Here is a 19,757-nt window from a genome sequence, read left to right on the forward strand (position 1 = left end):
AAATACCTTCAAATAACCTCTAAGAGGCTGGCGGAGAGAGACTTTAATGTGATAGCAGTAGAGTTTAGTGCTGTACTCCCAACGCTTAGAAGGCACACTCCTGTTCTGTAAGTGCAGTGCTATGTGACGGTGGAGCTCACCTGCCGCTAGCGGCTATCAGTACTCTGTTGCTATCAGTCCTCTTAATATATCAGATTTATCTGTGCATTGATTGCTCTGCCAAACAATGAAAGAACTAAACATGTGTGTTTTCTCTGCAGTGTTGAACAAGGGCCAGTGTGTAACCAAGTATTACCGATGGATGCAGAAGAATGGTGGCTACATTTGGGTCCAGTCTTGTGCTACCATCTCATTCAATGCTAAAAATGCCAATGAGAGAAACATCATCTGGGTCAACTATATCCTCAGGTAATTTCAAGCTTTATATCTCCCCATCACCTAAATGAAAACCCAAGAAATCCAGAAACAAAGGCGGCAGATGTCCTCCTTCAGGTTACTTTATTGGTACACAAGGAGATTCACATGCAAGGTTTTGGCCATGCAGAGCCTTTATCAAGCCATAAAAAGTGGAGGCCTTGGCCGTGGCCGGATTATGGTGAAAGGATGTTTTTTCTACTTCCAGATTATGGCCCTGACAATGCTCACTTCTTTTGTAACTAATGCCATCAGTATGTTTTGCAACAATAAGGTTGCAATGGTCTTGAGACAGCTCACTGGTTTTACCCTTCATTAGATGTTTCTTGTGTGGCACATTTTATAGGCCTTCAGTTGAACCAGCTGATATTATTTGTCACTAAGTGACAGGATTGCTTTCTAATAACTGGCATCATGACTTTCCATGACATTGTAGATCTTTATTTCTGCAATACTTTTTCTCTGTGTCATTTCCCATTATTACATGTAATTTATGGACATCTATGGTGATTTATTTGCCTGTGTGGATTGGATGGCTTGTTACCGACATCTTGTGAGAATTTCATGTCAAAACACCTGTAGAAATAGATTTACTTAGACAACTGGTGACGTGTTCAATACTTATTTCACCCGCTGTATATATGTAGCTTAGTGTAGTGTGTTTTTTTTTATAAGACTGCTTAAACGAGGACTGAGTCAAATTATTGTGCAGGCAGCTAATGCTTTACCATAACTTAGTAAGCACTGAGGGGCCTATGTCTCCATTGCTGCTTTTCCACTTCTCTTCTTTTAAAGGGCTGCAGCATTGCTCGTTCTACAACAATTAACTGCTGCAACCAGTCACTATCCTCCGCATTGATGCAGAGTAGATGGCATAAGACCACTGAGGCCAGTGACTGGCTGCAGCAGTCATATTTTCTAGTTGGAATATCACTACTGCAGCTTGGTAAAGAATGACCGTCGGGAAGCATCAAAGATGCAACGCTTGAGCAGCAGAGTCCTATATTTGAAAGCATTAAAGCTTGTAATCCAATTTTGCCCAGTACTGGACATTCCCTTTAACCCCTTCCCAACCTGTGACGCAGCATATGCGTCATGAAAGTCGGTGCCAATCCGACCTGTGATGCATATGCTGCGTCACAGAATCATTGCGTTCCTGCAGGCCGGGTGAAAGGGTTAACTCCAATTACACCTGACCTACAGGAACAGGGGAAGTGGTACTTCAGCCCAGGGGGGGTGGCTTTGCCCCCCCGTAGCTACGATCGCTCTAATTGGCTGTTGAAAGTGAAACATCCAATCAGAGCAATCGTAATATTTCAGCAATGAAAATTGATGAAATATTACAATCCAGCCATGGCCGATGCTGCAATATCATCGGCCATGGCTGGAGACCCCAATCTGCCCCCCCACCGACTGACAGCGGCACCGCTGTCAGCCTTTCCTACTCCTCCGTTCTGTCCCCGTTGCACTCCTCTCCCCTCCGCCCCCCGTCCTGTCTGGCGCCCCCCCGCTGTCCGATCCCACCCACCCATACTTACCGAGTCCTGGGGTCCCTCCCGGGGTCCGTCCGGCTTCCAGGATGGGCGCCGCCATCTTGCAAAATGGCAGGCGCATGCGCAGAGTGCCCGCCAAATCTGCCGGCTGGCAGATTCGTTCATTCATTTTGATCACTGTAATACATCCTATCACAGTGATCAAAATAAAAAAAATAGTAAATAGCCCCCCCTTATCGCCCCCATAAGTAGGGAACATTATAAAATAAAGAAATTATATTTATTTTTATTTTTCCACTAGGGTTAGGGTTAGAACTAGGGTTAGGCTTCTTTCACACTTGTGTCGGTACGGCTCCGTCGCTAAGCGTTGACGCAACGTACCAACGCACGTTGTGAAATTTGTGTACGACGTGAGGAGCGGATGCAGTTTTTCAACGCATCCGCTGCCCATTCTGAAGTCCGGGGAGGAGGGGGCGGAGTTCCGGCCGCGAATGCGCGGTAGAAAATGGCGGATGCGACGTACGGAAAAATGTTCCCTTGAACGTTTTTTCGTGACGACGGTCCGCCAAAACACGACGGATCCAGTGCACGATGGACGCGACGTGTGGCCGTACATCGCAATCCGTCGTCAATATAAGTCTATGGGAAAAAAACGTATCCTGCAGGCACATTTGCAGGATCCTATTTTCCCCAAAACGACGGATTGTGACGTACGTCACACGACGCAAGTGTGAAAGAAGCCTTAGGGTTAGAACTAGGGTTAGAACTAGGGTTAGGGTTGCAATTAGGGTTAGGGTTAGGATTAGCTTTAGGGTTAGGACTAGGGTTAGGGTTAGAACTAGGGTTAGGGTTAGAATTAGGGTTAGGGTTAGAATTAGAGTTAGGGTTAGAATTAGGGTTGGAATTTGGGTATGTGCACACGGTGCGGATTTGGCTGAGGGTTCGCAGCAGTTTTCCGTGCGGTGTACAGAACCATGTAAACCTATGGAAAAGCAAATCTGCTGTGCTCATGGTGCGTAAAATACCATGCGGAAAAGTTGAGTTGTATTTTCCGCAGCATGTCAATTCTTTGTGCGGATTCTGCAGCATTTTACACCTGCTCCTCAATATGAATCCGCAGGTGTAAAACCGCAGGTGAAATCCGTACAAAAAATGCAGGAAATCCACAGTGCGTTTTACCTTCCGAGCCCTGACGTGTGCTCAAACAGTGGTTTACCCCCACATATGGGGTATCAGTGTACTCAGGACAAACTGGACAACAACTTTTGGGGTCCAATTTCTCCTGTTACCCTTGTGAAAATAAAAACTAGCGGACTAAAAAATCATTTTTGAGGAAAAAAAGATTTTTTATTTTCACGCCTCTGCGTTATAAACTTCTGTGAAGCACTTGGGAGTTCAAAGTGCTCACCACACATCTAGATAAGGTCCTTGGGGGGTCTAGTTTCCAAAATGGGGTCACTTGTGGGCGGTTTCTTCTATTTAGGCACATCAGGGGCTGTGCAAATGCAACGTGACGCCCGCAGTCCATTCCATCAAAGTCTGCATTTCAAAACGTCACTACTTCCCTTCTGAGCCCCGACGTGTGCCCAAACAGTGGTTCCCCCCAGATATAGGGTATCAGCATACTCAGGACAAACTGGACAACAACTTTTGGGATCCAATTTCTCCTGTTACCCTTGTGAAAATAAAAAATTGCGGGCTAAAAAATAATTTTTGAGGAAAGAAAAATTATTTTTTATTTTCACGGCTCTGTGTTATAAACTTCTGTGAAGCACTTGGGAGTTCAAAGTGCTCACCACACATCTAGATAAGGTCCTTGGGGGGTCTAGTTTCCAAAATGGGGTCACTTGTGGGCGGTTTCTTCTATTTAGGCACATCAGGGGCTGTGCAAATGCAACGTGACGCCCGCAGTCCATTCCATCAAAGTCTGCATTTCAAAACGTCACTACTTCTCTTCTGAGCCCCGACGTGTGCCCAAACAGTGGTTCCCCCCAGATATAGGGTATCAGCATACTCAGGACAAACTGGACAACAACTTTTGGGGTCCAATTTCTCCTGTTACCCTTGTGAAAATAAAAAATTGCGGGCTAAAAAATAATTTTTGAGGAAAGAAAAATGATTTTTTATTTTCACGGCTCTGCGTTATAAACTTCTGTGAAGCACTTGGGGGTTCAAAGTGCTCACCGCACATCTAGTTTAGTTTATTGGGAGGTCCATTTTATCCTGTAGCCCATGTGAAAATGAAAAAAATTGAGGCTAAAAGAATTTTTTGTGATAAAGTACTTTTTCATTTTTACAGATCAATTTGTGAAGCACCTGGGGGTTCAAGGTGCTCACTATGCATCTAGATAAGTTTCTTGGGGGGTCTAGTTTCAAAAATGGAGTCACTTGTGGGGGAGCTCCAATGTTTAGGCACACAGGGGCTCTCCAAACGCAACATGGTGTCCGCTAACGATTGGAGATAATTTTTCATTCAAAAAGTCAAATGGCGCTCCTTCCCTTCCGAGCCTTGCCGTGTGCCGAAACAGTGGTTTATCCCCACAAGTGAGGTATCGGTGTACTCAGGAGAAATTGCCCAACAAAGTTTAGGATCCATTTTATCCTGTTGCCCATGTGAAAATGAAAAAATTGAGGCAAAAAGAATTTTTTTGTGAAGAAAAAAAAAGTACTTTTTCATTTTTACAGATCAATTTGTGAAGCACCTGGGGGTTCAAAGTGCTCACTATGCAGCTAGATAAGTTCCTTAGTGGGTCTAGTTTCCAAAATGGGGTCACTTGTGTTGGAGCTCCAATCGTTAGGCACACAGGGGCTCTCCAAACGCGACATGGTGTCCTCTAAAGATTGGAGCCAATTTTTCATTCAAAAAGTCAAATGGCGCTCCTTCCCTACCGAGCTCTGTCACGCGCCCAAACAGTGGTTCCCCCCACATATGAGGTATCGGCGTACTTAGGACAAATTGGACAACAACTTTCGAGGTCCAGTTTCTCCTTTTACCCTTGGTAAAATAAAAAAAATTGTTGCTACAAGATCATTTTTGTGACTAAAAAGTTAAATGTTTATTTTTTCCTTCCATGTTGCTTCTGCTGCTGTGAAACACCTAAAGGGTTAATAAACTTCTTGAATGTGGTTTTCAGCACCTTGAGGGATGCAGTTTTTAGAATGGTGTCACTTTTGGGTTTTTCCAGCCATATGGACCCCTCAAACTGACTTCAAATTTGAGGTGGTCCCTAAAAAAATGGTTTTGTAAATTTTGTTGTAAAATTGAGAAATCGCTGGTAAAATTTTAACCCTTATAACTTCCTAGCAAAAAAAAATTTTGTTTCCAAAATGGTGCTGATGTAAAGTAGACACGTGGGAAATGTTATTTATTAACTATTTTGTGTCACATAACTCTCTGGTTTAACAGAATAAAAATTCAAAATTTGAAAATTGCGAAATTTTCAACATTTTCGCCAAATTTCTGTTTTTTTTCACAAGTAAACGCAAAAATTATCTACCTAAATGTACTACTAACATGAAGCCCAATATGTCACGAAAAAACATTCTCAGAATCACTAGGATCCGTTGAAGCGTTCTTGAGTTATTACCTCATAAAGGGACACTGGTCAGAATTGCAAAAAATGGCCAGGTCATTAAGGTCAAAATAGGCTGCGTCATGAAGGGGTTAAGATACAGTCACGAGTTTATATACGGTACACATAAACATACATGTGCATAGTATAAGTATGTTACACATAAACACACATGTGCATAGTATAAGTATGTTACATAGCTGGTGCAAGGAACCAGTAACTGCACTCCTGTATCAACCTGCCACACAAAATAGCAAGAGGCTAACACATGGCTTTATCAAGTGAGAGAAATAGCAAAACAGGTTTTTTAAAATTCAACCATTGGATGCTGAGATGCACTAAGACAATGAGCAGAGCTAGTGTGCCACCTGCTGCAAATGTCAGAGCTGTGCAGCGGCCAGTATCTACTGCAGATGTTAGTGGGAAAATACCAATAGGCTGCAATCCTCACTGGAGACAGAGTTTGACATTTTTAATTCTATATTGTAGTTTTTATACAATATTATATATGCTCATATTTATTATAGTCAACTTTATTTGCGCTCTTATCTTTTTATGATAAAAAAAACTATAGGGCCAATTCATGAAGACTGTTCTTTACACGCAGTGTGCGCTATGCTAGTCTTTCTGGAGTACGCAGTGCCAAACTAAGAGGTGCACGCCAGTTAATACAAGGGGCATTCATTAAAAATTTCCCCTGACCCACTTCCTGTGGACTGAGAGCAATGATACTTGGCACAGTTATTAGTACTTCTCTACATAGATGCCACCTTGGGACACACACTTATCCCATCTCTTTAAGCAACTGGAAACACCTCGCTTGTAGAAGTCGACACGTTGTGACTTCAGAAATCAGAGTCTCATCATCTGGAAAATGCTTACCCTTCAAAAATAACTTCATTGTTGGAAAGAGGTGGAAGTCCGATGGTGCGTGGTCGGGTGAATAAGGGGGATGCGGTAGAATTTCAAAGCTACAGAAGCATGCTTCCATTTGGGCAACATGTGACTTGTGAACGGGTGCATTGTCTTGCAGAAGGTGGACACCCTTGGTGAGCATACCACATCTCTTGGTTTTGATGGCCTCCCGCAATTTCCGCTGCAGTAAAGCATAGAATGCCCCAGTGATCATGGTACCCTTTGCTAGGAAATCCATCAATAGTACTCTGTACTGGTCCCAAAATACTGTGAGCATGACCTTGCCTGCCAAGAGTTGGGCACGTGTCTTCTTTGGAGGCGGTGAGTCATGATGCTTCCATTGCATCGACTGGACTTTAGTCTCAGGATCCTAGTGATGGACCTAGCTTTCATTATGTGTGATCAGTCTGTTGAAAAAGTCCTCCTAGTCTCCATGGCACATCGTCAATAGAGCCTGAGAGCATTCGACTTGTATTTGCTTCTGGAAAGGTGTGAGCAGCCAGGGAACCCAGCGAGATACCTTATGCATGTGAAATTAGTCTTGGATTATTTTTTCTACAGACTCCAGACTAATCTTGACATTTTCGGCTAGGTGGCAAATGGTTACGCGGCAATTTTCCAAAATGGCGACCTCCACTTGCTGGATGGTGTGTTCATCAGTAGCAGAGTGGGGTCTCCCTGGAATTGGAGCTATATGCACTGAAGTCCGACCACATTTGAATTGACGATGCCAGTTCTTGACTACATCATATAATGGGGAATCATCACTATAAACCTCTTCATCTCTTCGAACGTCTCCATTGGTGTGCAGCCTTTCACGTAAAGGAACTTGACTTCTCTGTATTCCACTGGATCCTTTATCAAACCTCACATCACTTCAACATTCCTGTGAAATCAAGACCGTTATCAGTTCTGAGCTGCAAATTGGCACGTATCTTATAGAGACTTATCTCATTACACATGTGCAGTTTCAGTGTCCTGTGATAAATAGAAGTGGGTCAGGGGAAATCTTTAATGAACGCCCCTCGTAAATTAGCTGCATCTCCCCTGTGGCGTGCACCTCCGCGCTTGAGAAGCTCCTCCAATCACTGCCTGACTTAGTATTTTCATTTTTGATAAGTTTGACAGGAGGCGAGGTCAGGTCCCCGTTCCGTTTCGGTCCCACTCCAGCTCTGATCATTTTGGCGGAGCTAATTCAAGCTGGCATACAAATGCCAAAAGTTTCAAACATTTTTGCACAATTCCCAGTTGAGCAAAAAAATTACACATTTTGAAAACTTTTCCTATTTAACCCCTAACATCTCACATTGCTTTTTTACTGAAATAGTTTGCCCGAATACAAGGACATTCCAATGGATATTGCTCAGCTGCCACATCTGCCTGAAAAGACATCGGAATCTTCAGAGACCTCCGACTCGGATTCAGACTCCAAGGATAATTCAGGTAACGCAGTCGTCATACTTCTCTTTACTTTATTCTGCTTTTCACATATTTATAATGTATTGAAGGTCTCAGTCTAGAACAGTGGTCCCCAACCTTTTTGACCTTGAGAGCCTCATTCATCACTGAGGGAGGGTCACAAGCCATATTCAGCTCCGAGAGGGTTCACGAGCAACATCCTGCTTATGTCCCCCTCAAAGTCGTGTCAACCAAAGCCACCATTATGGGTATAATGATAACCGAAGCTTTTCCACAGAAATCACTCCAAAGCAGTACACTGAGATCCAGGGGTTCCCACAAAGCCCCAATTCAGTGTTATCCCATCATGGACTCCCAACACTCTGTTGCATCCAGCTTCAAGAACCTCCTCTAATAGGTAGAATCATTGTCCAGCGTACCATACCTAAAACATCTCTAAACCCCAATATATGTACATCCAGATCTTATCTTCTGTGCTGGGCTACTCAAATATTCACAATTTTGAGATGTACTCTTCATACCTGTTTGCTAGACCTGGAGCTAATGCACCAAGCTGGCAGACAGTCGCGAACCACATGTGGCTCCCGAGTTACAGGTTGGGGACCCCTGGTCTAGAACATAAATGTGAACTTTCCGCTCACGTTAAAAAAGCGCATAGAAAGGTAATGCAAGAAGCCTATGTGATGGAAAACAGCTATTGTTCTTGTATACCACATGCCTAGGAATCCTGTGTTGCTAAGAAGTTACATATCCCATTATGTAGTAGGTGTAATAATAATATAATTAGCAAATACCTCCAATTAGAAATGTAGTATGGTTCTTCTGATTCGCTGTGTCACTTATCCCATGTGCAGAGCATTGCAGTAGCTTAGGTATCCATGGTTACGACCACTCATATAGTGACAGTTTTTAGTGGTTCTAACCATGGATACCTAAGCTACTGCAATGCCCTGCATGGGATAAGCGACATAGCAAATCAGAAGAACTATACTACATTTACAATTGGAGATAATGGCTAATATTATTATTTTTACACCTATTACATTTTGGCATAGGATGTTGGAGATGGGAATACCCCTTTAAAGGGGTTGTCCAGGCTTGCTACAAAAGTCTGGCTTCGCTGTATGTGACTGCAGAGTGCTGAATCCGGACTGCGTGTAATGCGCACATCGTCAGGATTTCCCAATATTGCTAGTTCAAGTAGGCAGACCAGCATTGGTCTTTATCAAGTATACTCATTAAAAAAGGTGGCAGCCTTATATAGTGTGGAGGCACAAGCACACCAGTCACTAACAAGATACTGCCCACTTAGGATCTATACAAAAAAAATACAACATCACACATAATACATATAATCATCCCACAATTTTTCGGACTACAAGACGCACCTAGGTTTTAGAGGAGGAAATTAGGCAAAAAAATTGAAGCATTGATGAGTGGGCCTCTTCATCCCTATCTTGGTATGCATGGCCCCCTCATCCCTATTCTGGTATGCAGGGCCCCCATCTCTGTCCTGGTATGCAGGGCCCCCTCATCCCTATCCTGGTATGCATGGCCTCCTCATCTCTATCCAGGTATGCATGGCCCCCTCATCCCTATCCTGGTGTGCATGGCCCCCTCATCCCTATCCTGGTGTGCATGGCCCCCATCCCTATCCTGGTATGCATGGTCCCCTCATCACTATCCTGGTATGCCTGGCTCCTCATCCCTATCCTGGTATGCATGGCTCCCTCATCCCTATCCTGGTATGCATGGTTCACTCATCACTATCCTGGTATGCATTGCCCCCATCACTATCCTGGTATGCATGGCCCCATCCCTATTCTGGTATACATGGCCCCCTCATTCCTATCCTGGTATGCATGGCCCCCTCATCCCTACCCTGGTGTGCATGGCCCCATCCCTATTCTGGTATGCAGGGCACCCATCTCTGTCCTGGTATGCAGGGCCCCCTCATCCCTATCCTGGTATTCATGGCCCCCTCATCCCTACCCTGGAGTGCATGGCCCAATCCCTATTCTGTTATGCAGGGCCCCCTCATCCCTATCCTGGTATGCATGGCCCCCTGATCCCTATTCTGGTATGCATGGCCCCCTCATCCCTACCCTGGTGTGCATGGCCCCCTGATCCCTATTCTGGTATGCATGGCCCCCTCATCCCTACCCTGGTGTGCATGGCCCCATCCCTATTCTGGTATGCATGGCCCCCTCATCCCTATCCTGGTATGCATGGCCCCCTCATCCCTATTCTGGTATACATGGCTCCCTCATCCCTACCCTGGTGTGCATGGCCCCTTCATCCCTATTCTGGTATGCATGGCTCCCTGATCCCTATCCTGGTGTGCATGGCCTCCCTCATCCCTATCCTGGTATCCATGGCCCCCTCATCCCTATTCTGGTAGGCATGGCCCCCTCATCCCTACCCTGGTGTGCATGGCCCCCCTCATCCCTATCCTGGTGTGCATGGCCCCTTCATCCCTATTCTGGTATGCATGGCTCCCTCATCCCTATTCTGGTATGAATGGCTCCCTCATCCCTACCCTGGTATGCATGGCCCCCTCATCCCTATCCTGGTGTGCATGGCCCCCCTCATCCCTATCATGGTATGCATGGCCCCCTCATCCCTATTCTGCTAGGCATGGCCCCCTCATCCCTACCCTGGTGTGCATGGCCCCCCTCATCCCTATTCTGGTATGCATGGCTCCCTCATCCCTATCCTGGTATGCATGGCCCCCTCATCCCTTTTCTGGTATGCATGGCCCCCTCATTCCTATTCAGGTATGCATGGCTCCCTCATCCCTATCCTGGTATGCATGGCCCCCTCATCCCTATCCTGGTATGCATGGCCCCCTCATCCCTATCCTGGTATGCATGGCTCCTTCATCCCTATCTTGGTATGCAGGACCCCCTCATCCCTATCCTGGTATGCATGGCCCCCTCATCCCTATTCTGGTATGCATGGCCCCCTCATCCCTATTCTGGTATGCATGGCTCAATAATCCCTATTCTGGTATGCATGGCCCCCTCATCCCTATCCTGGTATGCATGGCTCCTTCATCCCTATCCTGGTATGCAGGACCCCCTCATCCCTATCCTGGTATGCATGGCCCCCTCATCCCTATTCTGGTATGCATGGCTCAATCATCCCTATTCTGGTATGCATGGCCCCCTCATCCCTATCCTGGTATGCATGGCCCCATCATCCCTATCCTGGTATGCATGGCCCCCTCATCCCTACCCTGGTGTGCATGGCCCCCCTCATCCCTATCCTGGTGTGCATGGCCCCTTCATCCCTATTCTGGTATGCATGGCTCCCTCATCCCTATTCTGGTATGAATGGCTCCCTCATCCCTACCCTGGTATGCATGGCCCCCTCATCCCTATCATGGTATGCATGGCCCCCTCATCCCTATTCTGGTAGGCATGGCCACCTCATCCCTACCCTGGTGTGTATGGCCCCCCTCATCCCTATTCTGGTATGCATGGCTCCCTCATCCCTATCCTGGTATGCATGGCCCCCTCATTCCTATCCTGGTATGCATGGCCCCCTCATCCCTATCCTGGTATGCATGGCCCCCTCATCCCTATCCTGGTATGCATGGCTCTTTCATCCCTATCCTGGTATGCAGGACCCCCTCATCCCTATCCTGGTATGCATGGCCCCCTCATCCCTATCCTGGTATGCATGGCTCCCTGATCCGTATCCTGGTATGCATAGCCCCCTCATCCCTATCCTGGTGTGCATGGCCCCCTCATCCCTATCCTGGTATGCAGGGCCCCCTCATCCCTATTCTGGTATGCATCCTGGTATGCAGGACCCCCTCATCCATATCCTGGTATGCATGGCTCCCTGATCCGTATCCTGGTATGCATGGCCCCCTCATCCCTATCCTGGTATGCAGGACCCCCTCATCCCTATCCTGGTATGCATGGCTCCCTGATCCGTATCCTGGTATGCATAGCCCCCTCATCCCTATCCTGGTGTGCATGGCCCCCTCATCCCTATCCTGGTATGCAGGGCCCCCTCATCCCTATTCTGGTATGCATCCTGGTATGCATGGCCCCCTCATCCCTATCCTGGTATGCATGGCTCTTTCATCCCTATCCTGGTATGCAGGACCCCCTCATCCCTATCCTGGTATGCATGGCCCCCTCATCCCTATTCTGGTATGCATGGCTCAATCATCCCTATTCTGGTATGCATGGCTCCCTCATCCCTATCATGGTATGCATGGCCCCCTCATCCCTATTCTGGTATGCATGGCTCCCTCATCCCTATCCTGGTATGCAGGACCCCCTCATCCCTATCCTGGTATGAATGGCCCCAGGGCCGGCGTCAGCACCTGGCGCACCTGGGCAAGTGCTGGGGCCCTGAGCAGGCAGGGGCCCCACTCGCCGTCGAGGACACTGGCACGCTACACTGCCGGCCCCCGCGAGTGGACCCCCCCGCCTGATCCGGGCCCCAGCACTTGTGATACTTACATCTCCCAGTTCCAGCGCTGCAGCGTCTTCCATCCTCTGACTGTGACGTTCAGGTCAGAGGGTGCGATGACGTCACCAGTGCGCGTCCTCTGCCTGAGCAGTCGCAGCACAGAGAGCAGGAAGACGCCAACGCCAATGCATGGTCCCCTCATCCCCTATCCTGGTATGCAGGACCCCCTCATCCCTATCCTTGTATGCATGGCTCCCTCATCCCTATCCTGGTATGCATGGCCCCTCATCCCCTATCCTGGTATGCAGGAACCCCTCATCCCTAACCTGGTATGCATGGCCCCCTCATCCCTATCCTGGTATGCAGGACCCCCTCATCCCTATCCTGGTATGCATGGCTCCCTGATCCGTATCCTGGTATGCATGGCCCCCTCATCCCTATCCTGGTATGCAGGACCCCTCATCCCTATCCTGGTATGCATGGCTCCCTGATCCGTATCCTGGTATGCATAGCCCCCTCATCCCTATCCTGGTGTGCATGGCCCCCTCATCCCTATCCTGGTATGCAGGGCCCCCTCATCCCTATTCTGGTATGCATGGCCCCCTCAGCCCTATCCTGGTATGCATGGCCCCCTCATCCCTAACCTGGTATGCATGGTCCCCTCATCCCCTATCCTGATATGCAGGACCCCCTCATCCCTATCCTTGTATGCATGGCTCCCTCATCCCTATCCTGGTATGCATGGCCCCTCATCCCCTATCCTGGTATGCAGGAACCCCTCATCCCTAACCTGGTATGCATGGCCCCCTCATCCCTATCCTGGTATGCAGGACCCCCTCATCCCTATCCTGGTATGCATGGCTCCCTGATCCGTATCCTGGTATGCATGGCCCCCTCATCCCTATCCTGGTATGCAGGACCCCCTCATCCCTATCCTGGTATGCATGGCTCCCTGATCCGTATCCTGGTATGCATAGCCCCCTCATCCCTATCCTGGTGTGCATGGCCCCATCCTTATCCTGGTATGATTGGCCCCATCCTTTTTCTTTTTTAATTGGCCCCATCCCATTCCTGGTATCCCTGGCTCCATCAGGAAAGACTTAAAAAAGCAAAACCATTACACTCACCTGCACGGTGCTCCCTCATTATAGACTGTTCATGTCTTTGTCAGTGGGCAAACTTACAAAATCAGCATGGTATCAAATAATTATTTCCTTCGATGTATGTGGATAGTTAAATGTCAACAGGAATATGATAATTAAAATAACATACCGTATATACTCGAGTATAAGCCGAGATTTTCAGCCCAAAATTTTGGGCTGAAAGTGCCCCTCTCGGCTTATACTCGAGTCAAGGTGGGTGGCAGGGTCGGCGGGTGAGGGGGAGAGGGCGCTGAGGTATACTTACCTAGTCCCAGCGATCCTCGCGCTGTCCCTGCCGTCCCACGGTCTTCTGTGCTGCAGCTTCTTCCCCTCTTCAGCGGTCACGTGGGACCGCTCATTACAGAAATGAATAAGCGGCTCCACCTCCCATAGGGGTGGAGCCGCCTATTCATTCCTCTAATCAGCGGTGTCGGTGACCGCTGATAGAGAAAGAAGCTGCGGCACCGAAGACCAGGCAGAGGGACAGCGCGAGGATCGCCAGGACTAGGTAAGTATAGCATATTCACCTGTCCTCGTTCCAGCCGCCGAGCGTCGCTCCATCTTCCCGGCCGGCGCCTCCATCTTCCCGGCGTCTGCGCTCTGACTGTTCAGGCAGAGGGCGCGATGACGCATATAGTGTGCGCGGCGCCCTCTGCCTGATCAGTCAGAGCAGAGACGCCGGGAAGATGGAGGTGCCGGAACGAGACGCCGGGAGCTGCAATCAAGGGAGGTGAGTATGTGTTTTTTTTTTTTATTGCAGCAGCAGCAGCAGCGGCGGCGGCAGAGATTTATGTGGAGCATCTATGGGGCACAGTGAACGGTGCAGAGCACCGTATATGGCACATCTATGGGGCACAGTGAACGGTGCAGAGCACCGTATATGGCACATCTATGGGGCACAGTGAACGGTACAGAGCACCGTATATGGCACATCTATGGGGCACAGTGAACGGTGCAGGGCACCGTATATGGCACATCTATGGGGCACAGTGAACGGTGCAGAGCACCGTATATGGCACATCTATGGGGCACAGTGAACGGTGCAGAGCACCGTATATGGCACATCTATGGGGCACAGTGAACGGTGCAGGGCACCGTATATGGCACATCTATGGGGCACAGTGAACGGTGCAGAGCACCGTATATGGCACATCTATGGGGCACAGTGAACGGTGCAGAGCACCGTATATGGCACAGCTATGGGGAAATATGAACGGTGCAGAGCACTGTATGGCACAGCTATGGGGAAATAATGATCTATTTTTATTTTTGAAATTCACCGGTAAATGCTGCATTTCCACCCTAGGCTTATACTCGAGTCAATAAGTTTTCCCAGTTTTTTGTGGCAAAATTAGGGGGTCGGCTTATACTCGGTCGGCTTATACTCGAGTATATACGGTAATTCAGGTAAGCCTTCAGATTCCCTGTTTAATTTAGGCTCTCATTAAGCATATAATTTATATTTCAGTGATCTATGTAAGGTATGGATGTGTGACAAGTCATTTTATGAAATGCATATAGAAAATTGCTGTAAAAGTACACACGTACTGAATTACATTATTAAAGGGGTTGGCCAATGCAAAAACATGTGGTAGAAATATGAATACACATACAGTACATGGAAATTAGAAACTAGGCATAGAAAGAGAAGGAGGCTGGCGAGAAATAAGCCAGTCAGCCAACCTGCTCCACACACAGCCTTGAAGACACACCAACACAGACAACTCTCTACTGTAAAGCTGGAAGTAGAGCTGTCAGGACTATGCTGATATCTGATAATCCAGACAGCTTTATAAGTGCAAGTACAGTGGTGTGAAAAAGTGTTTGCCACGTTCCTGATTTCCTATTCTTTTGCATGTTCGTCACACATAAATGTTTCAGATCTCCAAATAAATGTAAATATTAAACAAAGATAACACAAGTAACCACAAAATGCAGTTGTTAAATGAAAGTCGTTATTGTTAACGGAAAAAGAAATCCAATTCTACAGGACTCTGAAATTTACTGTGATTTATCACATCTTTGGGAAGCTGAGTTCAGATTCCCTAGCGCGCAGACCTGGTTACTGTCACACCTGTTCTCAATCAAGAAATCACTTAAAGGGCCACTGTCACCCCCCTCCAGCCGTTATAAACTAAAAGAGCCACCTTGTGCAGCAGTAATGCTGCATTCTAACAAGGTGGCTCTTTTAGTTTTAGGTTCAAGTATACCCCAAATAAAGCGTTTTTATTCTTAGCCACAATTCCTGTCTCTAGCCAGGGAGGCGGGTCTTCACTCCCCAGCTCTAACCGCTCCTCTGCCGTCACTCCAATCTTCCTGCGCTTTCGGCGCCGCCCCCCTCAGCGCTGTGTACGTTTCAAAACCGGCGCCTGCGCCGTGTACTGCTGTGCTGCGCAGACGTAGTAAGCTCTGGCCGTCTGACGTCCCAGCCAGGCTTGCAGACTGCGCCTGCGCTGGCATTGCGGCCAGCCACCTTTAGAATCCCTGCCCCGCACTGTGCATAATGCATAACACAGTGCGGGGCGGGGATTCCAAAGGTGGCTAGCCGCAATGCCCGCGCAGGCGCAGTCTGCAAGCGTGGCTGGGACGTCAGACGGCCAGAGCTTACTACGTCTGCGCAGCACAGCAGTACACTGCGCAGGCGCCGGTTTTGAAACGTACACAGCACTGAGGAGGCGGCGCCGAAAGCGCAGGAAGATTGGAGTGACGGCAGAGGAGCAGTTAGAGATGGGGAGTGATGACCCGCCTCCCTGGCTAGAGACAGGAATTGTGGCTAAGTATAAAAACGCTTTATTTGGGGTATACTTGAACCTAAAACTAAAAGAGCCACCTTGTTAGAATGCAGCATTACTGCTGCACCAGGTGGCTCTTTTAGTTTATAATGGCTGGAGGGGGGTGACAGTGGCCCTTTAAATATGACCTGCCTGACAAAATTAAGTAGACCAAAAGATCTTCAAAAGCAATGCATCATGCCGCCATCCAATAAAATTCTGAAACGAGTAATTTGAGATCTAGTCATCTGAAAAAGGTTATAAAGCTATTTTTAAAGCTTTGGCACTCCAGCAAACCACCTTGAGAGCCATTATCCACAAATGGCAAAAACATGGAACAGTGGTGAACTTTCCTGTGGCCGGCCAACAAAAATTAAACAGAGTGCATCAACGACTCAACCAAGAGGTCACAAAAAACCCTACAACAACATCCAAAGAACTGCAGGCCTCACTTGCCTCAGTTAAGGTCAAAGTTCATGACTTCAGTATAAAAAAGAGACTTGTCAAAAAATGGCCTGCATGGCAGAGTTCCAAGACGAAAACCACTGCTGAGCAATAAGAGCATAAAGGCTCGTCTAAGTTTTGCCAGAAAACATCTTGATGATCCCCAAGACTTTTGGGAGAATACTCTGTGGATTGAAGATATAAAAGTTGATTTTTTTGAAAGGTGTATGTCCCTTACATCTGGGGTAGAAGTAACACAGCATTTCAGAATAGAATACCAACAGTAAAATATGGTGGTGATAGTGTGATGCTTTGGGGCTGTTTTGCGGCTTCAGGACCTAGAAGACTTGCTGTGGTAAATGGAATAATGAATTCTGCTATCTACCAAAAAATCCCGAAGGAGAATGTCCGGCCAGCTGTCACATGACCTCAAACTGAATCACATTTGGGTTATGCAGCGGGACAATGATCGAAAACACACCAGCAAGTCCACCTATGAATGGTTCATAAAAACAAAATGATGACTTTGCCACGGCCTAGTCAAAGTTCTAACCTTAATCCCAGTGACATGCTGTGGCCTGACCTTAAAAAGGCGGTACATGCTCGGAAACCGTCCAATGTAGCTGAATTACAACAATTCTTCAAAGACGAGTGGACTAAAATTCCTCCAGAGCATTGTAAAAGACTCATTTCCAGTTATCGCAAATGCTTGATTGCAGTTATTGCTGCTAAGGGTGGCCCAACCAGTTATTAGGTTTAGGGGTCAATCACATTTTCACACATTGCCCTGTAGGTTTGGATTTCTTTTTCCTTTAAAAATAAAGACCTTCATTTCAAAACTGCATTTTGTGATTACTTGTGTTAACTTTGTCTAATATGTACATTTGTTTGGTGATCTGAAACATTTAAGTGTGACAAAATGCGAAAGATACCACTGTATATTAATAAGCTATTTATATTTATATTTCCAACACATATTAAGATATTTTTTGAAGTGGACATCCCCATTTCAACTTAAATTTTTTGTGTAATAAAATAAATGTGTGATTTTTTTTTATTTCCACAGAGGATAACGATAATCCAAAGTCAGATGGAAAAGGAAACCTGTCTGAGCAGAGTGAGGATCCAGAGCCAGACCGTAAACAGCCCGGACACCATTCAGATCCAGAGATGAATTGTGATGAAGAAGCTAACAGCTCAAGTGATGCCTGCAGTGAGGAGAGTGAAGAAAGTGAAGACTGTGAGGTTAGGAAGGCAGCAGAAGAGATAGAGGAAGGAGGGCTAAGTGCACTAGGGAGTATTAGTGCTCTGGGAGCACTTGGTCCTATGCACATTAAAGTAGAGCGCTATACTGAGAGTGAGACAGACATGCGTGGGCCTGAGTCCCTAAGCTCTGACAGCGCCAAAGACTCTGAGAGTGGAGAGGAGGAAGAAGACGATGAAGAGGAGCGGGCAGTCTGTGTGACTGGTGTTCTAGGTAGACACCAGCGGAGAAAAAGGAGACGGAGAAAGAGTTTAGGACACTGTGGTGGCCGCAGGAGGCGACTGTCTGAAGGATCCAGCCCCAGTGGGATAGAGAGTGCGTTGGGGGATCCTCCAAGGCTGCTTCCTTCCACTCCTCCGCCAACAGGCAGTTGTTCTACTTCATCTGTGCTGAAGATCAAGACAGAAATGGCAGAACCAATCAACTTTGATAATGACAGCAGTATTTGGAATTTCCCACCTAATCGAGAGATTTCACGCAATGAATCTCCTTATAGTATGACCAAGCCTCCAACAGGGGGCGAGCACTTCTCCCCTTCCCCATCATCCTCTGCTGCTGCACCTCCAGCCCTCCATGTCTCTATACCAGACTCTGTTCTCACGCCCCCAGGCGGGGCGGATGGAGCTGGGCGAAGCAAAGCGCAGTATTCTGGATCTTCAGGGGGCTTGGGTCCTGTAAATTCAGATCCACTTTCACCTCCACTCTCTGCCTCACCCCGTGAAAAACCTCTTCAAACAGGCGGCCCATCAAATTCTCTTCTGTACGCAGGAGAGTTAGAAGCACTACAAAGGCTTCAGGCTGGAAATGTGGTCCTTCCTCTTGTGCATCGTGTTGCAGGAACCCTTGCAGCCACGGGAAGCAGTGGACAGAGGGTGTACACCACAGGTACCATTCGTTATGCCCCAGCTGAGGTGACACTGGCCATGCAAGGCAACCTGCTCCCTAATGCCCACCCTGTGAACTTTGTGGATGTAAATGGCCCTGGATTTGGTCTAGACCCCAAAACCCCAATGGAGATGCTGTACCATCATGTACACCGGCTAAACATGTCTGGTCCTTTTGGAGGAGCGGTGACAGGTGCTGGTCTTACCCAAGTTCCTGCTGCCAGTGTCTTCACCACGGCTGAAGGAATTTTCTCCTCCCTTCCTTTCCCAGTGTACAGCAATGGTATCCATGCAGCACAGACTCTAGAACGTAAAGAGGACTGAGAAAGAAAACAAAGAGGAAAATTAATAAAAGAGAGAAGGAGGAGAAAATGGACAGACTTCAGAGAGTAGAGAAAGACATTATATAATAATTCAGAATGTAGGTGGCTATGTACTGGTGTTAGGGGCCACTAAACCTGGCCACCCCATGTCTCCTACGCTGCTCCCTATTCCAAAGCCGCTAGAGGAGATGTTCTTTAAGTCTCATTCCTAATTTTTAATATCCTCCAAAATATTTTGGGACCAGTAGCCCTGTCTTCCGCACCTCATACTTAGCTGGGCTGCATAAAATATATGTTCCTCCATCAGTTTCCTTTTCTGCGGCTTTGGTTTAGCTGGCAGATGCCTCTCCTGGGGACCGCTCGCACTGTGCCCATTGCTCCATCACTTAGAGGAGGGAGCAATGGCTGCGTTCTGATCCTTTACAACATAAAATATTCCAGCACTTTGACTCACACCTCAAAATCCCTCTTTTTGACTTCAGACACCATTATAGGCTTGTTTTACTCCTTACCCTGTCACTGCCAAAATACTAAGACATTGTTCACATATGTTGTAATGTTGATTTCTCAGAATGTTTGGACCTCTCCTTCTCTGCTGCTAGACCTTGGAGCCATTCACTTTTTAATTGCCAGAGGGGCAGTGCCACTGCTCTGGCAAGGAAAGAGTTGGCAGACATGCACTACT

The 19,757-nt window shown here is 47.3% G+C and overlaps 1 protein-coding gene across 5 annotated transcripts in view; it reads left to right on the forward strand.

Moving 5' to 3' along the window:
* The window catches only part of NPAS3 (neuronal PAS domain protein 3), a 628,831-nt gene extending 609,624 nt beyond the window's left edge, over nt 1-19,207 (forward strand). For all 5 annotated transcript variants that reach the window (XM_069730521.1, XM_069730552.1, XM_069730532.1 and 2 more), the window contains 3 exons: nt 261-408; nt 7,722-7,837; nt 17,668-19,207. In XM_069730521.1, the coding sequence (XP_069586622.1) occupies nt 261-408; nt 7,722-7,837; nt 17,668-19,073 (1,670 nt within the window). In that variant the 3' untranslated portion in view covers nt 19,074-19,207. The remainder of the gene's footprint in view (nt 1-260; nt 409-7,721; nt 7,838-17,667) is intronic.
* Nucleotides 19,208-19,757: the final 550 nt, after the last annotated feature.

Source organism: Ranitomeya imitator, chromosome 1, assembly GCF_032444005.1.
Source record: "Ranitomeya imitator isolate aRanImi1 chromosome 1, aRanImi1.pri, whole genome shotgun sequence".
Lineage (NCBI taxonomy): Eukaryota > Metazoa > Chordata > Amphibia > Anura > Dendrobatidae > Ranitomeya > Ranitomeya imitator.